We start from the raw sequence: 9,579 nt of genomic DNA, 5'->3' as shown, positions 1-9,579 counted from the left end.
AACTAAAAGATTTGCTCTCTTTTTTTACACAGGGCCGAATTAATGAACTTTTCTACCACTTGCAATAAAACACAATTGCAGTATCGGAACCAAAAAGCTTCTGAATGCCAGTAGCACAGCTGTTGTTGCCTTTGTCTCCTGCTTAGGACATTTGGTTGGCTGCTGTGAGAACAGGGTGCTAGGCTAGAGGGGGGCCCTTGAGCTTGATCTACCAAGGCCACTCTTTAGTTTAAATATATGTTTGGGTGTGCTTTTTTACAGAGGCTCATCCATGAGTATTCCCACACATGGGCACTACATGACATCACATGAAAGAGCTAAACTAACCTTTTTGATAAACCTCTCCTTCAGGATGACTTGTGACATGCTTTGTGGCTCTCACCTCTGTGTCCTCTTTGTGATATTGGGCACAATTGCAAGTTGGAACCTTGGGCAAAAGACGTCTTGCTTCTGTGATCAAGCCAGACATTTCTGAGTGAAGAATTGGCTGTGTTTCTTATCAAATCAGCAGGATGGAAATCCTTAACAATTCCAAGTAACACCTCACTATGACTTACTTTGAGCTGCCGTGAGAGAAGCTGGTTGTATTTTGGGGTCAAATTAAAGGCAGAAAAAGAACTGCCACTCTTGGAACCCCTCTTTTACAGCTTTGATAATACTCTATTTGTTTTTGCACCCTGTCCTTCAGAGAGCAGCCTGAGCTTCTGCTCAACAACCCAGTTACCAGTTTTCCATTCAGAGTGTTCAGGTTCAAAAGCCACTTTCTCTGGTTTTTACTCTTGGAAAATAAGCAATCTTTTTTCTGGACTTTTTTCTGGTTGCTATAGGAATATGGGAATCTTCCGTTAACACTCCCTTAATTGGCTCAGCCAATGCTATTTTTGTCCTGTGCTTCCACCCCTTTTCACTCCATGGAATTGAGGAGCTATTCAAAGGGAAAGCTGAAGTTGGAGATCTTTAGCCTTGTGGGCTAGTGGTTTGCATGGAAGCTCTCCCCAATAGCAAAAGGAAAGAGCCATCTGTTTTCTGAAAATACATAGGAAAGCTGGCTGCTAGAACATTTTATTTATTGTGAGTAGGATTAGGGCTCAAGCAAGCACTTGTTTCACCTCATTTGGCTGACCTAACTCAATTCTCAATGGTTCCAAAACAAGCAAACACAAAATTTCAAGCACAGAGAAATAGTGTTAATAAAATTTACTCAGAACCTGCCTCAAGGGTCTTCTTAGGCCTGATCGCTTTTGTCAGGCAGGCCTCACATTAGTACATCCTCCAAGAAATGTGCTACAACTCAAAAGGTTCTACTCCTGTCTGCTGGGACACTTGTATAATACTTGAATGAATAGTGGGTTAAGAGTGTCACACTGGGACCTGAGAGACCAGGGTTCTAATCCCCACTCAGCCATGAAGCTCACTGGGCGAGACCTTGGGCCAGTCACTTGAATGAAGCCAACACATTTCAGCAAAAGAGGTGCTTCCTTTCAGATCTTTTCTAGACCACGGCAACTCGGCTGTTCCATAACCTCAGCACTTATAAATCTGCAGGAAAGGTCAAGGACTGTCCCCTTAATGTATAAGGATGCACACTTTGGTTTTTTCTCTTAACCTGCATCCCAGTTTCTGCTGCTCAGCCTGGAGGGGACAGCCCTCTGCTTTCCAAAAGTCCATTTTCCATAAGTCTTGTCCAAAGTCTTGCTTCTCACCCCATCAGACACTTCCAAGCTTTTTTCGAGGCTACGAAAGCTTAGTGCAGGCATCCCCAAACTGTGGCCCTCCAGATGTTTTGGCCTACAACTCCCATGATCCCTAGCTAACAGGACCAGTGGTCAGGGATGATGGGGATTGTAGTCCAAAACATCTGGAGGGCCGAAGTTTGGGGATGTCTGGCTTAGTGTGTAAAAGAAAAGGGATGGGCAGGAGAGAAAAGCTAACTGAGGATTTTCTTATTGATGAATTATTGTATTTTTCTGGGTATAAGATTAGGTTTTTTCCCTTTAAAATGTCAAAAATTATGGGGCGTCTTATACATGGATAGTGCCCCCCCCCATTTTCTTAAATCTGAGTCCCCCAAAATAGGGGAAAATACAGTATGTGTTGTATGGGCGGGGGAGCCATTCAGCACTCTCTTTCCAAGTAAGACCAAGAGCCTTTGGGTAAAATGAGCCATACTGCTGGTAACATCTCCTGCCTACACCCATTGCAGGGAATTGGACTAGATGCCCCTTTGGGGTCCCTCCCAACTCTACAATTCCGTGATTCTATAAAAAAGCAGCTGAGCAGAGAATAAAAGCTCCAGCATCTTCTTTAATAAAACACAAGTTGACAGGACACAAGTCTGGTACTACATGATACAGCGAGAGGGGCAGATTCCCCAGAGGGCTTCCTCCCACCTCCCTCCCACCCACTGACAGGCCTGTGCAAAAAATAGTGCCAGAACTATCTGTGTTCTCTTTAACGCAAGTCCCTACCAAGTTGGACTATGCCACCAATTCCCTTTGAGAGTTCCTGCCATCCAAGACCTGCTCAGATGGACCCTCCCTGTAAATGTGTCCAATTCCCCTTAAATCCTTTTTATCTCCATGCTGCCACAAGTGTCCCTTTGCTTAAACCAATTGTGTGAAGGGATTCGCAGTTGAGAGGGTGGGCAGCCATGCATTTGTGGCTGAATTTGTGCAGAGAGATGCAGGGCTTTGAGGAAGAGTGCAAATTCAAGTGTGCGTCAACGGGATGTCCACATTTCATTCCATATTGGACATTTGACAATAAGACAAGAATTTTCTTTTAGCAGCCAGTGCTTAACAGATAAAATACACAATAAATAAATAGACACACACACACACACACACACAATAAATTAAGTTAAAAACCTGGGCAGCCATCTCTGTGAGAAGGGCTGGGTCTGTATGAGAGCCACTGGCCCACAACCCACCCGCTGCCACTGCCCTGGGCTAGAGCCAGTATTGCTTGCTGTGGATGGGAGGCAGCTGCCGGTGGAGCTGATCTTCTCTCTGGTAGGTGGGGTCATAATAGTCCCACTCAAACAGCCGACCCAACAGGGGTGTTCCTGGACTTCCTTCGTAATCTGACAAGATCCTCACAGAGACACCTGCAAAACACAGGTGGGGGGGGGAGAAGAAGCTACTCGGATACTAGCCAAACACGCCAGCAGCCCTGATAATTTAGCTACCATCCTAGCTCATGGCCGCTTCATTCCCCAATTGTCGTGGGTCCTTATGTAGCCAAAACAGGCTGATTCCTATACAGGGGGGAAAGCATCTGCAGGCTTTTTGAGGGGTGGGTTTGCAGGACAACAACAAAAAAAAACTCTCAGGGTACCCCCCCCATGCCAATGAGGACTTAGCAATGAGGGGAAACAATGTCGCCTGGGGTGGATTGTCCTTGAAAAGAATCTAACAGATCCCGCTTCCAGTTTCACACTGAACGCCAAAGAGAAGATTGCCTGTCTTTGCTGCTTTTGGGGGATGGGGTGCATTCTGAAGAGAAAATGACATGCTGCCAAATCACAGCTTTGCTCAAATTCCTGGATTTTCCCATTTCTTTATGTGGGCAATTCTTGCTTTGATTCTGGGAGAGAAAGAAAAGGGGCCTAAACTTAGACTCTCCAGGAACTGGAAGCTGGCCATATTCCATGAATCAGTCCATGTTATGGTTGAGTGCTTTTGAGCCACTGAATGGTTGGAGGTGGAAACAATGGAGGGGGTGGGGTCCTAATCTCCCTATCCTGAACTCTCTCCCCACCCAGAAATATTTAATGGGTTGAGCGCTGGTACCTAACCCCAATTCTGCTTTAAGAACAACAGGGCAAGTTTTCTGAAAAGGCCCAGTATGTACCCACTTGATGGAAAGGAGAGCAGCATCAGCCCATTATTCGACAGGAACCAAGTCTTCCAATTTGCTGGAAGGCAACACCAGCAGGGGGCCACGGGCCTGGCTTAAAACATTTTATCCTGCCATTACACACCAGCAAGGACCGTTTGTGCCTACTGATCTCGAAATAAAAAATGATGAGGAAGAAGACCAGGACGAATAAGAGGATTGAACAGGACATGGGAGCTGAATCAACTGGGAATGCCAAAACTGGAAAAGATGCTATTGGAAACTGGGCATCAGTCAACTGCTCAAGGAAGTGATGGCACCAGCACTGCAAGGCTTAACATCCTGCCCAGCACCTGTGGGATGTAACACCACTGTAGCAGTCAAGTACAACATTTCCTGTTTCCTAGAGTGGACATGCAGGGGAATGTTGCTCCAGCCAGGAGGACTTCCTGTCACACCTGGTCTGGAGCCTCCTCCCACTGCGTGTGACCAGGTAGATGGGTGTGACCCTGGGAGACCCCATAAAAGGGCCAGTCACGCAGCCATCTTTCTCTTGTTGCTCTTGATGCCATTTCTTCTCTTGATGCTGCTCTCGACGTTCTTTTGCTGTCTGCTGGCTCTCAGCCAGCAGCACATGGGCTCAATCCCCATTGGGATAAACTCTCTTCTGTAATCACAAGCTAAAGCCTGCCTTCAGGATCATACTGTGAACTGAATGTAAGTAAACTTCTTATCGTTGCTTTTCAAGAAGACTGTTGTGTCCTTATTGTTTTAAGAGGGAATAAAGGGGAATTTACCAAGAACAATCCAATCTGGACAAGTCAGACTGAATTGCTTAACTCGAGATTCAAACGAATCTCCCAACTAGCTTCCTGCTATGTACAAGGGAATGTACTCTGCTACTAACTCACTAGCATGAGTGAGGAAGGATAATACTTAATCAATACATATTCTCCTACTATTCACAACATTCCCACAGCAGCAGGGTCACCCCAAGCTCAGTTCATTGAACCCAGACTAGGGGATGCCTCTGAATGATCAGTTGCTGGGACCACAGGAGGGGAGAAGGCTCCTGTGTTTGGGTTCAGCTCATGGGGATTCTCTTGGGGGCATCTGGTTGGCCACTGTGAGAACAGGATGCTGGGCTAGATGGGCCACTGGCCTGATCCAGCAAGCTCATCTTATGTACAGTACTTATTTCTTGTCCTGTCTTTGTTGGAATGGGGAAGAACCCGTCCCTTCACTGGACAAAATTCACTCTATTTCCTGCAGCTGGTTCTCCTGGGACGAGAGCTTTATCCTCCCCTCAAATTCCTGTCCTGCTCATCACCAGCCACCTTTCTCCCAAGGTGCCTGGGGCTGAACACAACAGAATCTAACCCCCACTGGGCAGTCTCTATGAAAAGCAGCCCCCACTCCCAGGTGTGAGGTGTCGGCACTCACCAGCACTGGCACCAAAGTCCGAATCCAGGCCTGGTCCTTGAGAGGCTGTGAAGTTTGCAGAGTTGAGCAGCGCCCTCTGGTCGTCACATCGGATGCTGCTGCCGTGCTCAAAAGGCACCGCTTGTGGGTGGGTGGCAGACACTGGCCTGCTACTGCGGCAAACTTTGTTCTGGGTGCTGGTGTGGCAGCGGCTGAATGTGCCATCTGGGGTACCCTGAAAACCAAACAGCAATTCCAAATGAAGAGCTCAACTCAGTGATAGGGAATCTGCCTTGCATGCGGAAAGACCCTCGTCTGAAACCCTGGAGAGCAGCTGCCGTCCGTGTAGACAGTACTGAGCTAGATAAACCCATGCCTGACTCTTGTCTTCTCTGGAGAAGGCAGAGGGTCCATTTTGTGCCTTGCCCTATGGTTACCATTTTGCCGTAAAGCCTACACAAGCAAGGCCACTAGACTCCCAAGAGGGGAAGTCCAGTGCTGGAGGAGAGCTCTATCAGCTTCTGGAAATGGGAAACTTGGTGGCAAGAAAAAAAATGGTATAAAAGGAGAATTAACTGGATGCCAAGATCCAGGTTTGGGGCAAGTACTCTGTGGTGAGAGAACCCCCAACAGAGATTTAAAACCACAAATTATTCAGCAAAGAAAAGCATGGAAATATAGGCTGTTAGACCTTTGAAATATGCCCTTCTAAGTTCCTTCCAAAGTTCCCCTCTTCCTCAAAAAAGACCACACATTTCAGAAGTTAAAAAATGGTTTACTTACAAACTCTCAGATTCATGTGCTTTTCCATGTAGCCTTCCATGGGGGGCGGGGTTTGGGGGTTGTACAGGCAGTAAAACTTGGTTTACAGTAGTTACAGAGTTGAAAGTCCTAAATTGGTAAAGGAACTCAAGAGAGGCTTGCTAGAGCCATGTGGTCTGAGCTTGGAGCAACCAGCTCAGACCTCACATGTTGGGTGAGGCAGCCTCCTCAGATGGCTCTCCTCAAGCAGCAGTACACCTATTCTGCCACTCAGCTCCACCACTAGTCTCTCCAACTTCTAGGGGCAGATAGGGACTGGTGGCAAAGCTCTGCAGAATGCCTCACCTGCCAAGTTGGTGAGAGGGGTGGCATTCTACCATCCAGCTTTACCGCTTGGCTGATGGGGAGATCTCCTCCCACTCCTGGCAGTATGGTTGGGTGGAGCTCTAGAATCTTGCTTTGTTTTAAAGGGAAAGAGCATCGCTCCCTGGAAGAGCACACAATTCTTATGCAGGGCATCCCGACAGCATCAGGCAGGGAAGGGAGAGGGAGAGGGAGAGGGAGAGGGAGAGGGAGAGGGAGAGGGAGAGAGCTGCTGGAATAATGCTGTAGGTTGACCCAATTTATTTATTTATATTCATTTCCTAAAATTTATACAGCCCTCGATTGTAAAAGAAAAACTCTTCATGGTATTTAACTCCTACTATTGGACCCAGGTGGCACTGTGGGTTAAACTACAGAGTCTAGGGCTTGCTGATCAGAAGGTCGGCGGTTCGAATCCCTGCAACAGGGTGAGCTCCCGTTGTTCGGTCCCAGCTCCTGCCAACCTAGCAGTTCGAAAGCACATCAAAGTGCAAGTAGATAAATAGGGACCGCTCCGGCGGGAAGGTAAACGGCGTTTCTGTGCGCTGCTCTGGTTCTCCAGAAGCAGCTTTGTCATGCTGGCCACATGACCCGGAAGCTGTCTGTGGACAAACGCCGGCTCCCTTGGCCTATAGAGCGAGATGAGCGCCGCAACCCCAGAGTCGGACACGACTGGACCCTTTACCTTTACCTTTTTTAGGTTAGCAAAAATGTATAGAACTGCTACAAATAGATGCTGGAGATGTAAAGAGAAAGAAGGCACTTTCTACCTTATGTGGTGGATGTGCAAGATAACAAGAGCATTCTGGGAAATGATATAAAAGGAGTTGAAAAAAAATATTTAAGGTAACTTTTGTGAAAAAACTAGAAGCATTTTTATTAGGAATTATAGGTGAAGGTGAAGAGATACCAAAAGAGCAGAAAAGACTATTCATGTATGCGATGATGACAGCTGTGAGGATGCTCTTTGCCCAGAGATGGGAGGAAGATAAACTCCCAACCAGAGAAGAATGGAAAATCAAGATGATGGACTACGCCAAAATGGCAAAACTGACCGGGAGGATCAGAAACCAAGAAGTTAAGAAATTTTACAAAGAATGGGGAAATTCTATAGGTTATCTTCAAGAACACTGTAAATATTTTAAAACATTAGCAGAATTGTCATAAAACTTGTAACAATTCTATGATTAAAATTGGAAATTTGAAGTAAATTTGGGTAACATTATAAGATACAGCAGATAAAGAGTTACAATGGAACCCGTGGAGGAAGTCCAAGGGTTCAGGGAATCCTATACAGTATATGCATAAAAATTGATTGTATTTAAATACTTGTAAAACTTAATAAAAAAATTAAAGAAAGAAACTCTCTAAGCAGTTTACAAAAGATAAAATGGTCAGACTCAGCATAAAACATCTTCCTCAACCGGCTACTCACCGCAGTCCCTGAGCCACTCACGGGAGTGTTGGGGGGCGCCAGGAGGGACTGCTTGCCCTGGTCACTGGAGGAAGAACCCGTTCCCCGGGATGCCCCATTCCCCGGGTGTCCCCTCAGCGGAGCTTGGCTGTTGCGATGGGGCCTGGGCGTCCCCCTAGACCTAGACCCCGAGGGTGCAGCCGCCCTCCCGCTGCAGGACAAGGGAGGCGGGAAGGCATGGAGCCCCCCGGGACCTTCAGCTGGCTGCAGGAGCTGCTGCAGGACGACCCTGCCGTTGCCATCCTGTCTCAGCACAGCGCTGCCCGATACCACCTGGAAGAGCTGGGGGGGAGCCGGGGGGCCCTGGCCGAGCTCCCGCCTCCCGACCCTTCGGCAGGTGGGTCTCCAGCCCAGCAAGAGCAGGCAGTTCAGGAGGAAGAGGAGAAGCAGGCAGGGGATGAGCAAGCCCACCAGGAGGCGGAGGGTGGGCTGCAAGGCGGGCGCCTGCTCCTCCACACCCGCCGGGGGATCCATTCTGATCCGTTAAATGTGGGCAGGGGTTTCTGCCTGCACAAGGCAGGGAGAGGCCGAGGATGAGGCTTAAGCACGCGCAGCTGGGTCGAGCCTGCTCCTGCTCACGACCAGAATGGGATTCAGGTGTGGAGGGAGGCTGGGCAAGGCACGCGCCGCTTCTGCAAAAGGGATGGGATCTCAGCTGCCTTTCTGCTTGCAGATGAGGACACCGGGAAGGGAAACGGCAAAAACCTTGGGCCCTTTGGTAACCTGCTGTGGGCCCAATCCTGTGCATGTTTACTCAAAGGTAAAGCCCGTTGAATTCAATTGGCTACATACATTCCAAAGGAACTTGGCGCCCGGCTTTAGCCTGCGACGCTCACCCAAGCTGCATACTTCATCCTATCCGCACGGGCCTGGGGAAAACGAAGAGCCTGGCATGAGATCCCCAATGATGATGATGATGGTGGTGGTGATAAATTTATAATTTATACCCCGCCCCTCTGACTGCGTTTCCCCAGCCGCTCTGGGCGGCGTCCAGCAAAATGACTGACCTTCAGGGACATAACCGCCTCTGACAGTGGAGGGGTAAATAGCCACCCTGCCTAGGTAGCCTTATCCTCTTCCATGAATTCGTCTAGTCCTCTTTCAAAGCCAGCCGAGTCGGTGGTCATCTGCGCTGCGTGAAGGGCTTTCTTTTTCTCCGTCCTGAATCTTCCAACAATCGGCTTCCCCGGATGCCCACGAACTTCTAGTGTCATGGGAACTTTTCTGCGCCTGCCGTCTCCATGCCACGCGTAATCCTGAACGCTTCTGCCATGCCGCCTCTTCCTCGCTTTTTCTCTAAACTCGCTTCATCTGTTGATTGCTGGGGGTGAAGCTGCTGCTGCTGCTGCAAGCACAGTGTTTTTCTCTGGTCATTTGGCCACTAAACACGCCGGGGGTGTGAATCTGTACTGCTGAAAATTTCCCTAGTAGCGTGAGACTGTATGCACACTCACTTGGAAGCAAGTTCCGCCCAGTGCACAAGGGTCAAGAGTCTAGTCCAGGGGCTGCTTCTCCTTGCTACCACTGTGTGCAATGGTTGCGTGGGGCAGAAGAGGCCAGGGTTCCTGCACCTTTAAGAGTGAAAGCTAGGGAGGGTCCCCATGGCGGCCTCCCCCTCCTCACTCCCTTGCGCGCACAGGGGCCGCGTTCCTGGGCAGGGATTCTTCAGCCACGCGGCAGGGGGCGCTCTCTCATCGCTCAGAGGCTGGAAGGGTTCCCAC

At 48.7% G+C, this 9,579-nt stretch overlaps 1 protein-coding gene across 1 annotated transcript; it reads right to left on the bottom strand.

Annotated features, from left to right (window-relative positions):
- Positions 1-2,948: 2,948 nt before the first annotated feature.
- LOC118077309 (protein huluwa-like) lies at positions 2,949-8,332 on the bottom strand. Its single transcript, XM_035100910.2, has 3 exons — positions 7,820-8,332; positions 5,281-5,494; positions 2,949-3,106 (listed from the first exon to the last, which is right to left on the bottom strand). The coding sequence occupies exons 1-3, from the start codon at positions 8,330-8,332 to the stop codon at positions 2,949-2,951; spliced, it is 885 nt and encodes a 294-aa protein (XP_034956801.1).
- Positions 8,333-9,579: the final 1,247 nt, after the last annotated feature.

The sequence above is a fragment of the Zootoca vivipara genome, chromosome 11, assembly GCF_963506605.1.
Source record: "Zootoca vivipara chromosome 11, rZooViv1.1, whole genome shotgun sequence".
NCBI lineage: Eukaryota > Metazoa > Chordata > Lepidosauria > Squamata > Lacertidae > Zootoca > Zootoca vivipara.
The sequence above is the reverse complement of the archived record's forward strand: the minus strand, read 5'-3'. Positions and strand labels throughout refer to the sequence as shown.

Coding starts and splice junctions, on each gene's coding strand:
- LOC118077309 (XM_035100910.2), bottom strand. CDS start 8,332: ATGGATCCCCCGGCGGGTGTGGAGGAGCAGGCGCCCGCCTTGCAGCCC. Junction 5,495..7,819: donor TGAGTGGCTCAGGGACTGCG/GTGAGTAGCCGG, acceptor TTTGGTTTTCAG/GGTACCCCAGATGGCACATT. Junction 3,107..5,280: donor GGACTTTGGTGCCAGTGCTG/GTGAGTGCCGAC, acceptor TGTGTTTTGCAG/GTGTCTCTGTGAGGATCTTG.